The sequence below is a fragment of the Sylvia atricapilla genome, chromosome 5 (genome assembly GCF_009819655.1).
Source record: "Sylvia atricapilla isolate bSylAtr1 chromosome 5, bSylAtr1.pri, whole genome shotgun sequence".
Lineage (NCBI taxonomy): Eukaryota > Metazoa > Chordata > Aves > Passeriformes > Sylviidae > Sylvia > Sylvia atricapilla.
The window spans coordinates 48,969,360-48,992,612 of NC_089144.1; the positions used below are offsets into that span (position 1 = coordinate 48,969,360).

Consider the following 23,253-nt stretch of genomic DNA (forward strand, 5'->3'; position numbering starts at 1 on the left):
ACTTCTTGGTAAGAATTCGGATGTTTCTGAATCCATTATTTTGCTATACACATTCATATAAACTTGTCTTCGTGGGTTTTTTGGTTGTGTGGGGTTTTTTTGATTTTGGTGGGTTTTTTGTTTTGTTTTGTTTTTTTGGGAGTTTTTTTTTTTTTTTCTTAAATTGTGCTTTCTTCTACAGTTTAAAGCTAAGTAGAAGGCAGCTTGCATTATTGGAGAAGTGCTTGGAGGGAAAATACAGGTTTTCCAGAAAGCAGAAATACCTTGCAATTAGGCCTGATTGTTGTAGGATGTTAGGGCTGAGTATTGGTTTCCAAGGAAACTCCTCCCTGCCTTTTTTTGGTTTTTTGGTGGTTTTTTTTTTTTTTTTCCAGCAGTCAGAATAGCTGTTCAAAGAGTATGCTAAAATAACAAAGCAAGGTGATGATGTTCTCTCGGAGACTTTTGCTTCCTCCCCTTTCCCAGGTGCTGCCTTACCTGTTTTGCAGGCTGGTAAATGAATGCAGTGTCCCACTGATAATCTCTCTCCAGACTTGGGCTGTAGAGAATTGATTATAAAACTTGAGGGAGGCTTCAAGCTGCATTTCTGGCAATTTGCTCTTATGCCATCTTGCACAGCAGTGGCTTCAGGTAGAGCAGTATTGAAAACAACCTTCTGAAAAAGGAAAATGCTTTCACTACCTTCTCTGATTTCTGACCCAGTTTTATAATACAGAGATAATATTTTTCAATGATGTATTAAATGCTTTGTGCACTTACTGTAAGTTAGAGTTGACAGACTACAACTGTATGGGGTGTTGAAATCTTACTTTCAGGTCTTTGATGGTATTTCTAATTACAAAACACAAACACTTGTCCAGGCAATTTTTGCTGGGCAGAATATCAGATTTCTTTTTCTCATTGCAAGTTGTCATTCCCAGATAACCACCAAGAAATAGTAAAGATACGTAGATTTGAGAAGAGTAAATACATTTTTCTCCAGAAACACAGCCTTACACACAGTTAAGAAATTGTCCTGTGAATTAGTTGTTTTATTCCAGTACAGCCAGACAGAGGATTTGTGAGAACAGGACTGAACCACTGTCAATCTCTTTTCCCTGAAATGTCTAAATAAGGGACCAGTGCTGTTTTTTTCTCACCTTTCTCTGCAAGTAGAAGTGCACCTAGCAAAAGGTTAAACTTCAAAATGGTGGAGCTGTATTTCACTGAGACCCCTTTAGAAAGAAAATGGACAGTTCTTTGAGAGGCATAATTGACCATTCTTCTTTGAGATGCTTTTGACAGAAGTCTTCACATTCACTAGTCCTGCCACTTAAAAAATCTTACCTTTGCCTGTCACATCCGTGTACAGACATTTATAATAAAAAGAGGTAATTTAAAAGGTTTTTTGTACTCATCAGAGGTTGGGATTGTTATGTTTTGATTTTTTGTTTGGTTTTAGCAAAGGAAGAGGGAAAAGGAGAATGAAATAAATGTCTGGTTATGGATTGTAGTTGCCATTTTTAAACATAAAAATGCCCGTTATCGCTCCCATGTAACCCTTTTCAACCCGTTTTCTGTTTTTGAACCATCCAGCTCCTACCACCTTCCTGCTGTTCAGTCAGAAGAACGCGATTAACCGCATGGTGATCGATGAGCAGCAGAGCCCAGACATCATCCTGCCCATCCACAGCCTCCGCAATGTCCGCGCCATTGATTACGACCCCCTGGACAAGCAGCTGTACTGGATCGACTCCCGGCAGAACATCATCCGCAAGGCACAGGAAGATGGCAGCCAGGTATCCTGAGGGGGCTGGAACTGCTGAGCCTTTGGCTTGCCTGTGCCAAACAGGGACTGGTTGTATGGGGATGACTTAGATGCTCAGACTTCCCCGTAAGGTTACAGTCCCTTGGCAAAACAAGTGGCATCTGGAGCTTTCTGGGGTCCTCAGTCATTAAATCTGGGACGTGCAGCAGTAAATAAAACATGGAAAACCAAGGCCAGCTTGAGGATACTGTTGTTCCCAGCACATTATTTGCTTAACACTGTCTTTTGTCTGGAAGCTGTTTGAAGCCGCTATTGGAGTTACGAAACACGGAAGGGAAGGTTCTTGGGAGGAACGGGGGATGTGACAAAGGTGTGTGAGCAGAGTGCTGGGGTAGATCCTCTGAAACAAGGAGACTGGAACTATGTGAGCACACTGCTGTGTCTGGATCCTCCCAGGTTCTGGAGCAGATAGGAGGAGAGTTGTAAATCAGTGGGGCACATAGTGAGTAGACTGAACATGTAAAAAATGTAGCAGGCTTGGGAAAATGTATTTGACTGGAGAATACAGAAAAAGTAGAGTAGGGTAGAAGGGAAAAGGTAATACAGGCTGTGGTGGTTCAACCCTGGCTGGAGGCCAGACACCCAAACCACCCTGTCACTTCTCTCCTCAGCTGGACAGGGGAGACAAGATACAGCAAAAGGCTCCTGAGTTGGGATAAGGGGTTACAGTCTGTTCATCACACTTTGTTCTGCCACTGTTTCCTCCTCATGGAATGGAGCCTTTTCCCTGCTCCAGTGTGGAGTCACTCCCACCAGAGATAGTCTTCCATTAACTTCTCCCTCCAAATTGAGTCCTTTCTATGGGCTGTGTTTCCTCATGTGCTGCTCCAGTGTGAGTCCCTCCTGTGGGGTGCAGTCCCTCCTGAGCAGGCTGCTGCAGCCTGGGTTCCTCACAGAGTCACAAGTCCTACCAGGAAACCTGCTCCAGGGTGGGCTCTTCTCCCCATGTGGTTTCCCATGGGGTCACAGCCTCCTTTGGACATCCCCCTGCTCCAGCAAGGGTTCCTCCAGGAGCTGCAGTGGTTCTCTGCACCCCCATGCCCTCCATGCAGGGACACAGAGGAATCCAGGAGCAGCTCCTGCCCCTCCTTCCTCACTGCCCTTGGTGTCTGCAGGGCTGTTCCTCTCACATATTCTCACTCCACTCTTCTCTGACTGCAATTGCTTCTGCCCAATAACTTTTTTTCCTCTTTAATATATTATCCCAGAGTGTTACCACCATCCCTCACTGGCCCCACCTTGGCTGGTGATGGAACTGTCCTGGATTCGGTGGCATTGGCTCTGCTGGCCATGGGAGAAGCTTCCCATCCCTATAGCCCACCCCTCCCACTACCAAAACCTGGCCATACAAACCCAATATGCAGGTTTAGTGAGGTTAGCTGTGACTAAGCAGTGACTGCTTATTCGATTTTATACTTTAAAGCAACCTTTTCTTCCTGTTTTTCTTGGATGTGGGAGGAGTTAGAGACTAAGATGAGCAACACAAGAGAGGCGCTATATTCAGTTGAATTTTGAGAGTGTGGTTTCTGGTGGTGGGTGTGGTGGTAGATGGATCCTGCTGTATGCCCTTCAGCCTTAGCTCTTAATTTAGCAGTGCTTTTAATTGTGGAATATCTAAATAATACCCAAAACTAGTCAAAGTCACCATGTTTTTGCCAACTTCAGCAGAATAAACAAATGGAAGACTTGCAGGCACACTGTTTCATAGAGGTGACAAGCCAAATAAAGCTAGGCAAATTTTCTGGTGAAGTTTAATTTGGGGATGAGAGGGTAGAGGCTGCTCACTTCATAAGCATGGCTTCCAAAATGTTTATGTAGGCCATGTTCAGTGATTTATTAATCCTCTTCAGAATTCCAGAAAAGTCCATGAAATACGTTGATGAGGTTGTTTCTAAAGGTAATAATAGTTAAAAAAGAAGAAGGCATGCCAACTCTAGAAGTCTAGACCAGTAGAAGGCAAGACCTTGAACTAGTAAGGTGTTAGCTGGAAATGCTCTGAAGTCAGGGTTGTACACTAGCTGATGTCGTTCCCATCTTCGGCAGAGCTGCCTTCCATTAATTAACCGCTCTCAGGTCCTCCAACTGAGATGGCAGCAATGGTGGAGGAGAATGAGGCAAGCATTTCAAGTGCTGTCTGGCCTCACTTTGCCTGTGTTTTTCTCTGCTCAGCTACCGCTTTAGGAATTAGTGGTGGTACATTTCTTTTGTAGACTGTTAAATGTGCTGAGTTTTGGTCTATCCAAACAGAGCTCTTGAGTTGTTAAAAAAGAAGAAAAGATACAGAAGCTGCCCCTGGACCTTGAACACAGAGACAATTTGGACTTCCTGGTCCAACTTGCAAAGTCTTACAAGCTGCAGTCAGCTTGTGTGATTGCCGTTACAGCAAACCAGCAGGACTAATTGTCTCTATCTTATCAAAGGTATCGGTGTGGTAACAGAACCTGTGTCTCTCATTATTTTTGCTAATATTTTGGTTGTCTCCTTTTTCTGAGCAGTAGTTAGACATGGTGCATCTATAGCAAATAATCTAAAAATTCTAAACTCACATTAGATTAAGATTAAATGTTCTGCTCTGTGTTGTTTCTCTTTCCTTTGCAGAGCCTCACTGTTGTGACAAGTCCTGTTCCCAATCAGAACCTGGATATGCAGCCCTACGACCTGAGCATTGACATCTACAGCCGCTACATCTACTGGACTTGTGAGGCCACCAATGTCATCAACGTGACGCGCCTGGATGGGAGACCCATGGGAGTGGTGCTCAAGGGGGATCAGGATAGGCCCAGAGCCATTGTGGTGAATCCAGAGAAAGGGTATGTGGGGAAATTCAAGCCCAGGGTTTTGAGAATCAAGTTGTTTTCTTGCTGCAGCTTGTTTTCTGTTTGTCAGAATGAAAAACAACTTTGACATTTGTTAAGATGTCATGGGTTTATAGCAAAAACATGGAAAGATCAAATAAACCTTTTTTTTCCCCCCTCTAATCATTCCTGTTCCAGATACATGTATTTCACCAACCTCCAGGAGAGATCTCCTAAAATTGAGAGAGCAGCATTGGATGGAACTGAGCGAGAAGTCCTGTTTTTCAGTGGTTTGAGCAAGCCCATCGCCTTAGCTATTGACAGCCAGCTGGGCAAGTTGTTCTGGGCTGACTCAGATCTGCGCAGAATTGAAAGCAGTGACCTTTCAGGTAAAGTAGCACCTTAATTCAGTGATTCATCTGTGTGGTGTGGGTGTGGGGGAATGCAGAGAAAAGTGTCATCTTTTCCTTCTTACTATAAACAGTCTGAACTATGATTCTAATCACTCCCTGAATTCCCAGCCAGGGAATGTGCATGACTCATGCAGCATGTCTTTACAGTTTCATGACTCTGTGATTTGCATTATTAATTGCTATACATGCTATTCACTTCAGTTTCTCACTGCAAAATCTTCGTGTGGCTTCCCAAAGTTAGTTGATGAATAAATAGCAGCAATTTTGGAAAGGGGAGAGAAAGGATTGTTTTTAAAGGCATTGCTTTTGGTGCAGTAATCTGTCAATCAGAGGACAGTTCCCTGTTGGTGGAAAAATGTGTCCTGCAGAGTTGAAGCAGCAAGTGTCCAGGTTACTTATGTACCTGTCATTTGGGGTGAAAAGATGTGAGAAGGATAGAGAAGATCTAACATCTCTCTGTCTGCAAAAGACAAAAACCTCCCTCTTCCAGCTGTGGAATTCTCTTTGCCTGCTCCCCAATGTTGGTTATGCTGCTTGTCTGTCCTCCTCTATGAGTTCATTCAGCCCACTTAACAATAACATAACAACATTAGACAGAAAAAGGCAAATAGAGAATGATGTTCTGTTGGCTTGGAAAGCTGCATTGGTTCAGGAAAGAGTCCAGCAAGCAACCAGAAGTGGAGCAAGAGAAGAGGGGAAAGTCATATGGTCCAGATTGGGCAAGAAAGACAAATGTCTTTCATTTACTAGCCTAATCCAGCAAATGGCAGGATCAGCTCAGCTGCCTCATGTAGCATCAGTACTAATTTGTGATACAGATTGGGCTGGATGATGTTGCTGGAAGTGAGAGTTGAAAACATAACAGGAGTTATGACAGCTTGCAGTAATGTTTGAGGTAGTGTCTTTCACTTATGACATGGTACCTTCATTCAAAGAAGCAGCACGTAACCCCCTTGACACCACTCGGATTTTCAGCCTTTTTTTTTAGTTCCTAGAATAAGCTTTTGGTTTTGAAAACATTTTGTTTTTCCTAGATGCTTGGAATTAAAGCTCAGAAAGACAGTAATTTTTTTCAGTGATGTGTCACTGGAAGATTCAGGGTCACTACTGAACTGTGATATCCTGACTGCTGTTTTAAAATGCAAGACAAAATCTGAGTTAGTGAATTATTAAAGAACAAAAAAACCAAGTGCTGTGGTGTTGCTTGGTACGTTCCAAGCTGTCCCAGATCCAGGGCTTGCATGAGTAGAGTAACAGGCAGGAGAATATTGCACGTGCTTTATTTCTCTCTTTGTCTGTTATCTGCTTGAAATTAGAACACCAGACAAGGAGATGGGTCTAAATTCTAATTCAGTCTAGGTTTAATGATTCTGCCTGTTTTTTTTCCCTTAAAGAAGTAGCTGTTGGATCACCAATGTTGTGTAGTAAAAGCTCACTATATTTTGAAGAGCATGAAGAAAAACCGTTCCAAAACCTCTCTTGCTTTTTAGCATTTGCACCACAAATAGACTGCTATAATCACCACGATAAATTGCTAACTGCTGAGATGCATTCCTGTGCTTAGGAATGCTGATTAATAAGCTCTTTTGACCAGCAGAGTAATTTTTCTGCATATTAGCTTCTTAAAAACATTCAGTCTCTTGCTCCGTCAGTTCTGTAGATGCCAGTATCCATAAAGACAAGGACAGCTAGGATGCCTTTTATGTGATGAAGTCCTTTTCCTCCCTGTCCTTCAGGCATGCAGTTAGGACTTGGTTATTCTGCCCAAATGGGAGATCCTATTCAAGTTAACCAGATTCTTCACATGATTAAGGGGTTGTTTATGAAAAGATGACTGGAATTAGCTCCCTACCATGGAAACTATTTGGAAATTAGTTCTTCTATTCCAGAATAATTAGTGTGATTTGGAAATGTCTAATGATTCTGGAATTAAGTAACTTTTGTTTGGAAATAAAATGAGCTGTGGGTGTGTTCTGATTTTTGTATTAATTTGGTTGGTTTAAAGTCTTTTTGTAAAAGGTATTGCTGGAAAGGGGATGGTGATGCCAGGAGACAAAGCTCCTCTTAATCATGTCTCCCTTTCATCTGACATTGCCAATAAAGGAGACTAGCACCCTGATGAGTCAGCTTCAGGTTTCATTGTTGGTTTATGGAAGCAGGGATTTTAGTGTCTCGGTTACATAAAAAATAGTGAGTTACACTTGGTCACAAATATTAAAAAGAAAGATTAAGACATTAAGGGAGTGAAAATATTAAGCTTCGAAGCTTTAGGAACATACTGCAAAAGGCCATGCTGATTGATGTGGGCATGGCAGAGCAGGGCATGTATGGACTCCATTTGGGCAGGTCAGGGTCTTAGCTTTTGTATTCCTTCCTGTCTCCTTTGCAGTTTGCCCTATTCTCAGCTTAACTGTATTTCTCAGGATGCAGGTTTCTGTTTCTTGCCTTTTCCTGACAGAATTAGTCATGTTATTGGGCTTTAATAGACGGTTGCAGTTATTTAGGTTGACTTACATCACTCACTCTACTAATTTCTCCATCAGTCTGGATATAACCTCCCTCTGAATTCATCAACGTCTTTTCTTAATCAGATCATTGCTGGTATTGTTCCAAAGTGGTGGTGAGAGCCCAGCCTAGCTGATTTGAATTCCCATGTTTTCCTTCAGGTTTTAATACTTGGTAAATGTTTGGAAGGTTACTTAACTTCTGAGCTCTTCGTGCATTTAGTGAAAAGGAGATAAATACATTTTTCATAGCAGAATTTGTTTCTAAGTCATCATCATTAACATAATGCTGATTCAATTCTCAACAAGCAAAAAACTCTTCTTGCTACTAAACAAAGTAGACAGACATAGAACTTACTCAGATTATAAAATCGTGAAGTGCATGTGTCTTCTGTCCTGTTAGGTTATCTTGTGTGGATATGATAGTGATGTGGTAGATTTTTTTCCTCTCGGATTCAGTTTTTCCAGTTTATTTTTACAGAACAAAACCATAAAAACTTACTGGAAATCATTCTGTGGATGAACAAAGATTTTGTTTGCTGTAGTAAAAGTGAAAAATAAGCACAGCAGTGAGCTCAGGTATCAGAAATACCAGGATTTAGAGGTAAATTTTCAAGCTTCAGCTTGACTTGTGTGATCCTGTTTCAGCTTCTCAGAATTGAAGCAAATTCCTTGTGCTTCACAAGTAATTTTGTGCTCAGAATCTGATCAACTCACTGAATATTTGACTGTTAATGACCATGTCCTCATGTTAAATAAAGGAACTGTGGATTAAGCCTTCCTCCTGAGCCCTCAGGTTTTGACTAGCATTTTTCTTCTGTGTTGTTTTAAAGTCTTCACTGTCTTCAGACAGACTTTAGTGATACCTTTAAAACAGCTGTTAGCTGTGTTCTGTTCATGTGACGAGTTAACCATGAAATGTGATAGTCACTCTTGACTGTATTTAATGCCAGAAAATCTGGCATAAAAATCAACAACTGCTCTTCAGGGCCTCTTGTCTGCTCCTGGTGATTGCCAAAGGAACGCAGGAAAGTAAGTCTTTGCTATGAAGAAAAGAGCATTCCCAATTTAGCACTAATGGCTTAGTGAAGGTAACGTAGCTGAAAGAAAAGAACACGAGGAAGTCAGAAGTGTTAATCTCATAATTCATGTGAGAAGTCCTAATTACCCTGCTTTCACTTGGATTTTATCTTGTATGGGTTAGCTGAAGCCAATAATCCATCTTCTTATTCCCTGTTGTATGGCAAGACAAAGCCATTAATCTCTCCAAAAAGGGAAAGAAGAATGAAAAGAACAACCGGTTTCCATCATATTAATAAGAGACTGGAAAGGCTCATGAGAGATGAGGCCCCCCACTCCAAGTGCTTCTTAAATACACTAGATATTTTTGAGCACAAAAACTCCCTCCTTGGTGAAAGCAGAAAAAAAAAAATTGATCATCAGTCTGCAAAATGCATTAGCCTTGCATCAGAGGACCCAGAATTGCCTGGGTTTTTGTAGCACACTTACCCAGTAGCATAAAAGTAGTGAAAAATAGTGGTATGAGTAGTGTAGGAGATGTTTCTGATAGTTTTTTCAGTTTTTCTAGTTGAACCAAAGCACTCTCTCCCTTCTGCAGGTGCTAACCGGATCGTTTTGGAAGACTCCAATATCTTGCAGCCTGTGGGACTAACTGTGTTTGAGAACTGGCTGTACTGGATCGACAGGCAGCAGCAGATGATTGAGAAGATCGACATGACTGGTCGAGAAGGACGTACAAAGGTCCAGGCTCGTATTGCACAACTCAGTGACATCCATGCTGTGAAGGAGCTCAACCTGCAGGAATACAGTGAGTGCAACCCCTGCTTGCAGGTGCAAACAGGGCCTGGGAGACCTGAGCCAAGAGACACGAGCCTGTTGTGCCTTGTTGCTGATCAACATCAGTGCAGATGGAAGGGGCCAGAAGTTGGTATTGGTGCTGTTAGGTTGTTTCCTTCAGGCACTTGGCAACAGACTGGAAATCTATCACAACCCCAGCATCATGTTTTGATGCTGATGACAACTTGATTGGTAGTCCCATCCAGGCACCTGGCATTTGAGTGTCTCTAGGCACGGTGGAAACATCCTGTTATCTCCAGTAGAGGACTTTTCTGGATCATGCTGGTGCATATTGGGAGTTCACTGTTTAGGCAAGCACAGCTCTTAGGGCCTGTCACTAGCTGTCAGTGTTTCAGTGGACTGCCTGCCTTGAAGGCAAAGTGAACAATTTTAGGTGGTGATATTTCATACTGAAAGTGAATTGACGGAAGAGCAATGTTGCATTGCACAAAGGAAGTATGCATTAAATAGCAGTTTGTGTTGATCATGGCTGCACTTGTTAAAAATTTCTGCTTAGCAGGCCTTTCCACACACACACACACACACTTGAAGTGGTGGGAGGTGGATGGTTAAAGCAGTAGAGTTGCTGTCATCCTGGAGGAAGTAGGCCTGGATGTGGTGCATGCCTTGGAGAAATATGTAGAAAAATGTCTGGGGATGTTTAATTAAAACATCAGTGCAGACTACTACTAGTTTTGTGTGCTGTTAATCTCAGTAAATCTGTCAGGAGTTCCAAGAGAAGTATGTTGTCCTTATTAAACATTAAAATGAAGAGACATATTTATCTAGAGCATGTTAATTTGAGTTTCAGAGACAGTGTGGAAGCTTCAGAATTCATAAATTAGAAAAATTTATTTTTTTAATGGTCTTTGGTAGAGAAAATGAAGTATGGAATCCAAGACATTTTTTGTATTACTAATATACTGTTTGCTGCAGAGAAGTACTGCTACCTCACACAAGAAGCAAAATGCTTTGAGTACTGTTTTAGTATAAATTCTCAGAGTAGTTTCAGATCATGGAGAGTTACCAATCTGTGTTATCATTAGAGATGTGTGTAAAGGGAGAAATACACACAAGAAAATACAACACTAACAGAGATTTTTCATTAATCCTCTCCCCAGGGGCTAGGAGGTAATGGAGAAATGACTGAAAGGTCATAAAATAGGTGGAGATTTCTTATCAGTCCCTGTCTTATTTCTAAAATCCTAGGGCAGCATCCGTGCTCTCAAGATAATGGTGGCTGCTCCCACATTTGCATTGTGAAGGGGGACGGCACCACGCGCTGCTCCTGCCCCGTGCACCTGGTGCTGCTGCAGGATGAGCTGTCCTGTGGAGGTGAGTCCTGCCCACGTTCTGTGTCACTGGGCTCTTAGCTTCAGCCTTGGGGAGGGTCTCCATTTTCAGGGGTGGCTTCTGAGCCAAAGGAATGTGACAGTGCACCAGGTGCTGTTACACACCTGTGCAGACTCACCTCTTCCCTCCACCCTCCAGCTAAATCTGCAAGTATTGAGGAGGAGTAAAAGAAGAGAAAAAAAATCCTTAACTGTTGAATAAGGATTTCTGTTCACTCTTTCTACTTAAGACTCACACTTAGGACTCAAGTTAAATTATTTCAACTTGAATCTTTTAACTGCATGAATTTTATTACTTTTTGCTGTCACTCCCCATGTTCTGCCTTTTCAGTCAGTGGTAGATTCTCACATTCTGGCACACTGCACAGTCCATGCTGTTTCGTTCTTCTCTGTTGTCTTCCCTGAGCTCACCCTGTGTGTGTCTTTCTGATCTGCACTCCCAGAAGGGCAAGATATGGTCACTGTAGCCCAAGCCCTGGTGTCTGGAATGGGGGAGAGGGCAGGCACTTCGGTGCTTGGATCTCTTTGTGCCACCGGACTGAATGGATTTGTTATGCAATCATCTCGCCATCGAGGCGACGTGTAGTCTCACAATGGAACAAGAGCTAACATAATCCAGATATTTTCTCAGAGCAAGTTTAGTACCGGGCCAAAAGGCCGGGGGAGGAAAGGGGGATTAAAAAAAGGGAAAAAATCTACACTTACTTACTGCCTGAGATTAACAGTTAATGTAGTAAATGTCAAATAACAGCTAACAGATGTGTTGAGGTAGTGGAACTTGACTAGATGGAGTAGTTTTTTGTTTTAAAAGAATTTTTACTGAATAGAGTTGTCAAGGGCACATAACTAGACACTGAGTCACAGTGCATCCATCTGCAGAAAATTACATCCTTTTAACATCTTCTATACAATGACTGTCAAACATGAAAAAGAGAGTAAGCCATTGGCTGTTATATAGTGGTGTTGCAGGAAAGGGGTAGTTGAAGAGTGTGATGACTTCGACTTGAAGTCTCACTAAGAGAAAGGTGTGAGAGTCTGAAGTGGGAAGGGAAGAAAATAATTGTGTTTTTAGTGTGCATGTTTCTCGGTTCCTCTTGTTCTTCGTCTGCCAAGCCCCTGTTGATGTGAGGCTGCATCAGTCACACTGGCCTCAAGGTCTGCAAAAGTGGCTGTGAACGCAGTGGCTGTGGAAGTGACCTTATGATGTGGCACACGGCTCATCAGCTGCTTTGATATAGGAAAGCAGCTGAGCTCTTGTCCTTACCTATCCCGATCTGCTGTTTGTTCACCTGGATTTTTAACTTCTGTTTGTTTGCTTGATTTTCAAAGAACCACCAACATGCTCCCCTCAGCAGTTCACCTGTTTCACAGGTGAGATTGACTGCATCCCGGTGGCCTGGCGCTGCGATGGCTTCACTGAGTGTGAAGACCACAGTGACGAGAAGAACTGCCCAGTGTGCTCTGACACCCAGTTCCAGTGTGAGAGTGGGCAGTGCATAGACAGTGCCCTGCGCTGCAATGGGGAAGCCAATTGTCAGGACAACTCGGACGAGAAGAACTGCGAAGGTACGGAGCGTGCTGCCAAGTGGGATGGAATGTGCCTGTCACAGGGACAATACCAGCGTTACTGCTGAGCAGGACTTGAAAAGATCCAAGGTTCTGCTAGTTTTTAAACTGGTCTGTTGAACAGAAGTCATTTCATAACTCCATATTTTTGTTTCTCTACCTATGAAGTGGAAATTAAGAGTGATCTCAGTCAGAGTGGCTTAAATGGTGTTTGTGAAACGTACTATCAAAAATGGCACGATTTTAAGCTCTAAAAACCTAGTGTCTGGGAGTGGACTACAAAGTGGAGCAAATCCTTGTCATAGCTTTTTGTGTGCCTTGTACCGAGTAAAGGTTTTGGGATTGTTTATTTTACAATACCTGAACAAAATGAGCTTTTCTGAGTAAGCCAGAGTGAGAGACAGAGGAGATTTCTGGAGATGTCTTCTTCCCCTAGAGCACAGCAAAAGAGAGTATTTGAGACATCTTTACACAGGGAAATGCTGTTGCCAGCACAATGAGAATTAAGTTCATTTTGGAAAGGACAGGTTTTGCTGGTGGAATATGAACTGCCCCACCACTACACAACATGATATGTGAGCAAACTCATCCTTTCCTTATTGCAGATGCAGTGAAGAGTTGTAGGGAAAACTTGTAAGCTTGAAAGGATGCTGCTTCTTTATATCCTCCGTGCATTTCCCTTCTTTGTGGAGACTGTTGAAATGTCTTTAAATCAAGGCTAATTTTTTTTCCAAAAGATGTGCTCCAGCTCAAACAAAAACATAGAGCTGAAATTCCTGTGTGCCAAAAGGTGACTGTTAGCCAGCTGAGATGCTGACATCTGAAAATGTGTTGTGCAAGTTAACTTCCCAGTTGTCATCCAGCAGCTGGAGATGTCAGACATGGGGTTGTTTATCACCTTCAAAGTGTCTTGTTGCTGAGAGTATTCAAGTTGATTACAAATCAGAAAAGCCTTTAGTTTAACTCCTTAATTCAGCTGAAGACAAAAACGGATTTCTGGATTTATGAGAAACACGAGGCAGGAATATGTGGATACAGCAGCAGCCAGCACCTTGCCTGCAGGACCTTTTATTTTTCAGTGTACTGGCAAAGCTTCAATTTTATATTCTGCCCTTTGTTTCAATTTAAAAATATAATATCAAGTCAAAATATTGTCTTATGATCGAGGAGTTTTCTGGTTTACTGGAAGAGCACAAGGACATTAAGAAGGACATTTATCTTTCTTAAACAATTTTAGTACCATGGTTTGGCAGATTTATTTTTTATAACTTAATTCTTCTCTATTATATTACAGTAAATGCTTAGGGTTGGAGATTCTTACAGTAATACTGCAATAACAATGTCCTGGGATAAGTGCCTATCTTCTCAATGGCCTCTGAGTTATTTTAGATGAGGGTCCCTTTATCTTGTAGTGTTCTTACTGGAAGCAGGCAGTAAAGCCCAGGTATCAGTGTGTGCTGTCCTCAGCAGAACACTGAGTCACTTTCTCTGCATGCTTCACGTGAGGACTTGGTGTGCCACTGGCGACTTCCAGAATTGAAACTTGCAGCACTCCTGATTGTATGCTTTGGTGTCTTTATTTCTTAATTGATGTCAAGAGGAGAAGTTTCTGATGCTGACTGTTGGTGTGGGGGTTCTTTGCAGTGCTGTGTTTAACGGATCAGTTCCGCTGTGCCAGTGGGCAGTGCATTGGGAAAAGCAAGAAGTGTGATCACAACCTGGACTGCAGTGACAGCTCTGATGAGCAAGGATGCTGTAAGTGTACTGCCTGAGACTGGAGACTTGGTTGCAGCGTCCAAAATTTGTTTCTCAGCTTTCCTATGAGTCTGATTTTATTCTGCCAAGCAGACTGAATTAGTTGTTCCCAGAATTAGTGCTTTTCTTCATAACTGCTGTCATGCAATAAATGCACAATGTGATGGAATAGGAAGAACAAAAAAAATTAGTATTCTGAACAAGTAGTTTCTGAGGCAGAGAATGCCAGTTATTTTTCTTCTTACCTTTTAAAAATTTTGAAAGAAGGAAAAGGTTTGTTTACTGTAATGTTAATATGCTGAATTGTTGCAATGTTAAAAAAATATCTATTGGCATGAGGCATTCATATATAACTTCTCTGCTTCATGGTTTTCTCATCCAGAGAATTAATAGCAGGTGCTTTTAGAATCAGAGGAGCACTCTGTTTATAGAGTAAACCTTCTAAAAAATCTTTTTATTTATTTAAATTTTTTTAAATCTTGAAAGGATGTAATTATGAGCTTGATTTCTGATTTGTAACATGTGATATCGCCTACCTTGAAATCTCCAGAGCTCTACAAGAAAACCACTGCCTTTAAAATTTCAACTCAAAAGTTCACTTTCACTGTTGGTGCTTTAAAAGAAATTGTAAATAGAGACATCTCAGCTTGTGTTAAAGATCCATATATCACAGCTGACACACAGATAATTTGCAAATACAAAGCCAGAGTTGGACCCTTGATCTTATGAAGGAGTATTAAGAGATATTCTGTCATGCTACCAAGTTACTAGTGACATTATCACAGGCTTGTGTAGTTCCCTTTATTAGAGTTCATATGTTCTCCAGTTTTGTAACAGAGGATGGAAAATTGGCCCACCCAGAATAAGATGGCAGTTGTCACCACCCCTCTTTCACTATGATCAGAAGTCTGTTTACTTATCTCTGTAGAATGTGACAAGCTGGTTCAAGTGTGGGTTTGGTGTTCAGGGAGAAGAAGATGTGTTGAGGGAAAAACTTTCAGTAATGCATAAGATGTAAAACACTGACTAGAACAGGAAAATACTTTAAAGTCTGCCTTTCTTGTCAAATTCATGAGCACAGGCAGGGGGTTGTCAGTTACTACTCCCAGAAATGTCATTGCTTAGAACTGGTCTTCTCATTTTGACTGTTAAATAATTGTTTTGGGTACAGATTCCTCATAAGGGGGCAGCTCTCAGGCTGATGCTCAGCTGTATCTGTAACCATCAGGGTGGGTCAGATGTGGAATAGTTTAGGTAGTTTAATAAAGAGCAGTAAACTCAAAATACATCACTGCTGAACAGTCAAGGTGATGCTCTGTAACAGATTGTTACACTGCTGAGAAAAGAGAGTGCCAGTCTGTTACACTGAGGGATAACTGAGGTGTGACATGAAAAGCAATTGTTGTCATCTTCAATGACAAGAAAAGCACAAGAGGAGTCCCTGCACAGTGTCACCTGGAGATGTGGCTGCAGGTCTTGTTCATCAAGTTGTCAGCCTGAAAAAAGAGCAGGGCCTGGTTCAGCACTCCCCCCTGCACATGCATGTACTGCTCATTCCCTGTTATTTGTTATCCAAAAAACCTCATGGCATGTTTGGAGGTCTTCTTGGAGGCGGCAGGTAGCCCTTATGAATGCTCAGAATCTTTGAACAGACCTGTCCTAGGGTCTGTTTCTTACTCCCACATATTAATTTGAAAGTTGATTGTCTGCCTACAGAAGAGGAGGAAAGTGGCAACGTGCAAGAAAACTGATGTTGGCCTAAATTTACATGATCTGATTTTCCTTTTCCCTCTTAGACACAACAGAGGAACCTGCACCACAGCCCAACAACACCATAGGCTCCATCATTGGTGTGATCCTTACAGTCTTTGTGGTGGGAGCAATGTACTTCATCTGCCAGAGGGTGCTGTGCCCACGCATGAAGGGGGATGGGGAAACCATGACCAATGACTACGTGGTGCACGGGCCAGCCTCGGTACCTCTGGGCTACGTGCCTCACCCAAGCTCCCTGTCAGGGTCTCTCCCTGGTAAGTAAAGTAAAAATCTTGGTAAGTAACTAAAATCCTTGTCTTTGGCACTCCACTCCATTATTTGTGAATAAACAGCTGTATACTTGAGGATACTGTGCATCTGTGTACAGGAATTGTCTGCTCCAGATGCAGTTCTTGGATGCTGTGGCGAGCCAGGACTGCCAAGGCTTGTTGCCATCCTTCTTTACAATAGTGAACTGCTATTTTATCCATGCTGTTCACGAGCATTTAGGTACTTAGCAGAGCCTAAGCTCAAATAAATGCACACACTGTGCATTTTCTTCTTTTGCTAACTAAAGAATCCTCTTTTTGGGCTATTGTAGCACCAGCAAAGTTTCACAACAGTACAGGGTAAAGTTACACAGAGTTATATTCGTGGGACTTTGAGCATTATGTAATCATTCTTGGTAGGTTTGTAGACTAAGTTGGTATGCTTGTGAGACTTCTTGTCAAGTCTGTAATGACCAGCAGTAACTTTATGATGAATTTTCCAACACCAGTCCAAGCACATGATGCTGCTGCTGTTCAAAAAGTAGAACTTAACCACAACATTGCACTTCATCTATATGCATTGCTTCTATATATATTGATCGAATATGTACAGTAACTTGTGGCTGTTAGATCCAGCAGGCTCCGCTCAGAACATAACTTGTTTTTAATACCAAGATAATTAATTCTGGGTATGCAAGTTGCGCTTATATTACTGTTGTCCTCCAGATTATTTTTTTAAGCTTCCTTTTGTCTGTGAATGGAGGAAGACTTGAACACTGACATACATCTCTGTTCTTCAGGTATGTCTCGAGGTAAATCTGTCATCAGCTCCCTCAGCATTATGGGAGGGAGCAGTGGCCCACCCTATGACAGGGCCCATGTTACAGGAGCCTCCTCCAGTAGTTCTTCAAGTACCAAAGGCACTTACTTTCCTCCAGTAAGTCATTCTGTTATTCATAAACATTTAATAACTTCCAGGGAAGTGACAGTGTCTTTCTGCAGGTTAATTAATTGACAGGTTAATGTTTTGATTTAGAATTCTAGCCTAATAAACTTGTTTGGATGTGGAGTAAGGGATTTTGAAAGGGGATTGTCTTTTTCTGAAATGGTCTAGAAATTTTCACTTAATTGAAAAAAGTCGTGAGAAAGCCTAGTGCCAGGAAAAAAGATACATTAGATTGAATGTCAGGGGAGATGAAAAAAATCCCTGTAGATGTTGAGCAGCTCTGGCAGAGAGATCTCCTTTCATTATTACATGCTGCCATGTGCCTCTGAAGGTAAAACTAAGGCTGATTCTGTACAGACCTTTCAAGGAATTAAAATGAAGCTTTGTGTCATGTGTCTTACAAGTGACAGGTAAATAAGTAAACAAGTGTTTTGCAGCTCCATAACATCCCTCCATCACAAATGGGTGGTGTGCTGCACTAACTGCTGTGTAACAGTTGGTGCCAGCCCTAGAGGGCTCCCTGTCTCTTCACTTCTATATCTGTGGTTTGCATATTTTTGTGGAGCTCACCAAGCCACTGTCCAGTGTTAGAGTCCCATGCTTGGTGAGTGAAGGCTGGAATTTTCAACTGTCTGTTTTTAGTTCTGAGAATCAACTTTATGTCGGCTTTAAATTAATCCAAATACATGGAGTAAGAACATGCCTGCATAGGGAAGGAATGCTTGCCTTGGCCAGCATGCTGCAAGTGCTATAAGCACAGTACTTAGGGACTGCAGCTTGCAGAAGCAGAGATCTGCCAGTCTGCCTAGGGCAGTGGTATCCCTAGTGACAATCTAGAATTGAACAGCTGGCTGCAACTTGACTTTTCAGCACTGGCTGTGTCAAAATAGCCACAGCAGTCAGCGATTTTTGAGATGAGCTTAGTAGTAGCCAATAGGAATGGCAAAAAATGGCATTTCCAGGGTCTGCTTAAGAGCTGGGGAATAAACAGGGAAAAATTCCTGTTTGTTGGGAGGGCTATGTATGCAGTTCTTTACTTAAGGTTCCTGTTAGACACTACTAAAAACTTAAAAAGTGGTATTTTCTTGAGTTTCCTTTGTATCTTTCCTTTTTAAAAGTAGATTTTTTCCTTTCTTACTCCTTAGATTTTGAACCCACCACCATCACCAGCTACTGAACGTTCACACTATACCATGGAATTTGGTTATTCTTCAAACAGCCCATCCACTCATAGATCCTACAGGTAATTACTATTACAGTAGCTTCTGTGAGGATCAAAGCAGTTGGTGTAGAAAACGCAGAATAAAAGCAGCCTCTGCTCTGTAAGAATTACAATCAAAGGCCCTAATTCTGCAAGCATTAAACTGGTGCTTAAGTGGGCTCACGTGTATCATGTCACTGCTGCCTGTGTAGAGTGCAGCACTGTTTGAGGAAAATCATACACTAAGTATGTGTATTCCTTAGGGGGAATGACAGCACTCATGCCAAAAGAAACGCAGTACCATGAGTGTTTTGAGCCAAGAAAACTTACCCTGGGGTGAGCCCTGCCTTCTTTTAGGCTTCTGCCATAAATAATTTGTTATATAATTATCAGAAATTATAAGCAAATACCCTGTGGAGGAAAAGTTGGGAATATAAAGGCTAATAAGTCAGAAGTAATATTGTTGTCTAGATTAAGCTCAGAATTTCTAGTTTGACACATTAAGGGTTAATATCTGGAAAAGATTGCTAACCTTTTGCGTTATTTTCTCTTGACTAGTATTTATGGACATGCATTTTATCTCTGAATGTATTCTTCTTACCTTCTCTGTAAGAATCCTGGAGTTAGTTATGATTTTATAACAAGTTACCAAAAATAGAGGAACAGACCCCTGCTACCCAAGGGTGTAAAGGTTCCCCTCCCAAATCACCAGTAGATGTGGTCAGTGAGAAGAGAGTGCTGTATTTGTCAGAAAGCTGTGCCTCCCTAACACAGAGCCTTTGGGGGCTTCAGATAATGAGGTCTCTGGGGCTGAACAGACATCTCTTCTCCATTAGCAGAAAATATGGCCTCTGTTGTGCAGAAGGTCAGACCAGATGTTCATAATGATCCCTTGCAGCCATATGAAAAATCTTTTAAAATTATGTAATTTTCTAATGAAAGAAACCCGAATTCAGTCATGAATTCAGCATGGGTCATCCACTGGTTAGCAGATGTGACTTATATTGTAAATGATATTAGGGATGTAGCATAGGGTTCAATATTTTCCAAATGCTCCTTCACCCAAAATTAAACACTGGTCTTGCTGCTTCTGATCTTACTTCTTTCCTAATATTCTGACTTGACTGTAGAGGAGCTACATCCCCTTGTGTCTCCAGCCACTGACTGTGATGCTGGGGTTTGTAGTTACCGTGCATTTCCCTTTCTAATTTGTTTCCTTGAAACTATCTTGGGGTCATTTTAAAGGCTGTTTTGTGGTAGCAGCCTTTGAGAATTTCATCCCAGTCACTTCTCTAAGGAATGCTTCTCCTGAGTGCTATGAGTGTGCTAGGTCGTTTTCAGTCCTCCTGTCTGGCCTTGGAAGTTGGTATCCAGAAATTGCATAATGGAAACAGAATTACCTTCTCCATAATTGCAACACAGCTATTACACAGGCACATGCACACCCGTGCCCTTCCTGCCCCACCGTCTTAGGAGCAACTTTTTCTACCTCAATTAAGTCCTTAGGGAGCCTGTTGTGTGACTCAGCCAATGCTCCTTTCTGTGGCACAACAAAAGCTCTTACAGGTGCTCTCTGAGCAGGCAGTGCCAGGGTCACTGGAAACATCTGGAGACTGGGAGGCAGTTAGCAAATCTGCAGTGAGGTTGGAATCACAGAATGCTGCTGTGGGTAGGCAGGAACTTCAGCCCATCCTTTAGTTCCACCCTCTGCCATGGGCAGGGACATCCTCCACTAGATCAGGTTACTCTATGCCCTGTCCAGGCTGGCCTGGAGCACTTCCAAGGATGGGGCACCCTCAACATTATGGATTAATGTAACCCGAACTTGATAATACAATACTTACACCAAACGTGGCACACTCTCCAATTCCAGCAGTTTCGAGCACAAAATGAATTTTCTACGAGTAAAGCAGCAAAGCAGCACATCAGAAATTTACGTGACGGGTTGCTTAGAGCTAAAATTAATTTGTTTTACAAGTTAGGTAATTAATAAAGAAATTAGCATCCCTTTCACCTGTTGCTGTGGTGCACCCAGTGCTGTAGCACTTCTGCATGGAAGTTTTGGGAGGAGATGCAGAGGTTGCCCTGCTTTCTGTTTCCACCTTGGCTTGTCCCTCTGGAAAAAAGGGAGAAAAATGAGCCTTTCCCCTTGTCCGTCTCCCCGCTACAGCTACCGGCCCTACAGCTACCGGCACTTCGCGCCGCCCACGACGCCCTGCAGCACGGACGTGTGCGACAGCGACTACGGCCCGAGCCGGCGGCTGCCCGCGGCCGCCGCCAAGGGCTACACCAGCGACCTCAACTACGACTCGGAGCCGGTGCCGCCGCCGCCCACGCCGCGCAGCCAGTACCTGTCGGCCGAGGAGAACTGCGAGAGCTGCCCGCCGTCCCCCTACACCGAGCGCAGCTACTCGCACCACCTGTACCCGCCGCCGCCGTCCCCCTGCACCGACTCGTCCTGAGGGGCAGCCCCCCGCCCCGCGCCCGCCGCTCCGCGCTGTAAATACAAAAAGGGTCTGCTGGGGACGGGGGGTCGGAGGGAGCCGAGGATGGGGGAGGACAGTGTACAGTTCAATGTGGGGCGGAGGAACGCTTGAAGATATTTGTACAGAAGAATTTAAAAACAAAAACGAACAAAAAAAAAGGATATTTATATATTTTCTTAAACAGCAGCTGCTGCTTTGTGCCATAAGAAGAAAAATTTTTGTATAAAAGAACCCAGACGTTTGTACAAAAAGTTTTTATTTTTGCAAATGGAACACAAAAACATGCCTTAATCCAGTGAAGTGACTGAGCACATAAGGAAATGGAAGGACTGGGATATGTTATTTGTCCAGCGAGGTGATATGTGGGTTTTGTCAATACCAAAAATGTTTAAAGTAATTAATAATAAATAAGTCCGTCTCAGAGCAGCATACCATAGATACTTGGAAGTAGCCAAATAACCTCTATGTTAACTGCAGAGGGCCAGCAACTAAAGTTAAACTTGAAAATGCAGTCAGGACAGATATTAACCTTACACAAAGGGCTTTGTTTTCTACAGGAATACAGCAATCATAGCAGTGAATCCAGAAAATCAGTTGCACACTTTTTTAAATGAATACACCTCTGGTTTTCCTTAATGCATTTAACAAATGAGAGCATTTAGAACTCTCTCCCTGCTTCTGGAATTTCAGTTATTTTTTGGTTGGGTGTATTTTAAAGTTTGTTTTTTAATCCCCATTAGGTTTTCTTGTCTTTTCTTCATCTTTTCTACCTGCCCATGCCACTTAAATTCATGATATTCCTATTTAAAGTACGGCTAGAACTGGGCTGCTGTAAATGCCGGGTTTTCTCCTAATTAGCCTTGTCACGCAGTGATTATCATGCTATACATTACCCTCCTCAGTTTGCCAGCATGGTAGGTCTCTGTTTTGTACCAGGTCAGTACGATTCTCACATCATTGACAAGGGTAATATGCATATACCTGAATGATTTTTAGTCCCTTAAAAAAGATGATCTTATTTTGACCTAGTGCCCACAAAATGTCAAATATTTTTATACCACATATAATATAGACAGCATATTTATAAACTATAAATTTAACCATGAATTGTTAGTTTTACTGTAAATGAATAATATATCCTTGCAGTACTTTCAGTGTATATTGATATCACAGTATACAAATCATATATATAAATATATATATTAGTTTTTCCTAGCAAGGAAGCATTTAACTTTCAGTGGAACAACTGTCCATAAAAAAAAGATGTTTTGATCATTGGAAGGGGTTCCTCTGCTGTATTAACTGCTCGTGTTCTCTTTGTGTTAGGTAAAGCCAGTTTTTCTCAGTATGATTTTGACATACCTCCTCTTTTGCATGGTGTGAGTTTAATACTTAAGTATTAACCGCTGTGAATGTCAAATTTTAGGATATTCTTAACCAAACCGTTTTATATTCACATCTCTGTTTTTTTATATTGTCATATTTAGCCCCTTCTCCTGTCAGCCTCACCATGGTGATTTTGACAGGAAGATTATTTAATCAAGTGAAAACATTATTTGTGTAGCTTAAGGGGCAACCTAGGATCTTGTTAACTTCTCTTGGACTCCAGTGCAGTGCTTTGAATTTGTTTTGTTGCAGCAGAGCTCACAGTATACCTGGTCTTAGATAGCATTGTGCATTTGCACCTTCTTTTGACATCACATCCACTGAAGGTGCTCAGTGCCTTCACAGACTGGCCCTCTGAGTCTTCTCTCTCAAAACAAAGGTCCTGGGGAGCTCCTGCCTCCTCACCTTTGGGTATGGAATGGGGATAGCAACTTTCCAGAGGCACCTTTTGGATTTTATTGTTCTCTGTTGATTCTTTCCCAGCCAGTTTCAACTTAAGGAGAACTTATCTGAAAATACGGCATGGGCTTGCAATTGTTGCTGTTGACAAAATTAGTGACAAGTTATTCTTGCTAGCTGCCACTCATCTGGAGTACTGCATCCTCATTTGGTTTCAGCTCCAAGGAAAACGGTGTCATTGGGATTCCATCTGTAATACATGGTCTTTCCTACTAGTCCAGAATACCTGAGGAAACTTCAAAAAGCCTTGGTGATCTCCAGGCTATTGCTGTTGATCTCTGAAGATGGCGTACTAAGGGTTTTTTTGCCCAGCTTCATTCTAGGTTTCTAGGAATTGTGGTAGCTGTTCTTCTGGCTCTGCCTTGCTGGTGGAGAAGCTTCCTTGTGTTGTCCAGCAGGATGGATGTGGGGGAGGGTGTTGTGAACTATAAGGGAACTCAAAACCATATATATGAAGGGGGGAGGGCAGGTGTGTCGGGGTGGGGGCTGAGGCTGGCACACCGATGAGAATTAGAATTTCTCTGTTGTTTACATTTTTCATGTGCAGCATTCCGTGTGGGTTCACATGTGGAAACTTGCACTAATGAACTCAGAAGAATATTGTGTTGTTGTATCTCGGTCCAAGTGCTTGTACTGCAATGGCAATGGTCTCTTGGTCTTCTTGCAAAATGCTTTTCTCAGTGTGCCAATTTCTTTTGGAAAAAC

At 42.2% G+C, this 23,253-nt stretch overlaps 1 protein-coding gene across 2 annotated transcripts in view; it reads left to right on the forward strand.

The window, feature by feature from the left end:
* LRP6 (LDL receptor related protein 6) overlaps positions 1 to 20,736 on the forward strand; it is a 107,576-nt gene extending 86,840 nt beyond the window's left edge. The window contains exons 13-23 of one of the 2 annotated variants that reach the window (XM_066319434.1): positions 1,576 to 1,778; positions 4,406 to 4,617; positions 4,801 to 4,991; positions 9,138 to 9,347; positions 10,586 to 10,711; positions 12,058 to 12,294; positions 13,939 to 14,049; positions 15,846 to 16,076; positions 16,871 to 17,007; positions 18,162 to 18,259; positions 20,388 to 20,736. In XM_066319434.1, the coding sequence (XP_066175531.1) occupies positions 1,576 to 1,778; positions 4,406 to 4,617; positions 4,801 to 4,991; positions 9,138 to 9,347; positions 10,586 to 10,711; positions 12,058 to 12,294; positions 13,939 to 14,049; positions 15,846 to 16,076; positions 16,871 to 17,007; positions 18,162 to 18,259; positions 20,388 to 20,679 (2,048 nt within the window). In that variant the 3' untranslated portion in view covers positions 20,680 to 20,736. The remainder of the gene's footprint in view (positions 1 to 1,575; positions 1,779 to 4,405; positions 4,618 to 4,800; positions 4,992 to 9,137; positions 9,348 to 10,585; positions 10,712 to 12,057; positions 12,295 to 13,938; positions 14,050 to 15,845; positions 16,077 to 16,870; positions 17,008 to 18,161; positions 18,260 to 20,387) is intronic. The other variant, XM_066319435.1, reaches the window with a different exon arrangement.
* The last annotated feature ends 2,517 nt before the right edge of the window (positions 20,737 to 23,253 follow it).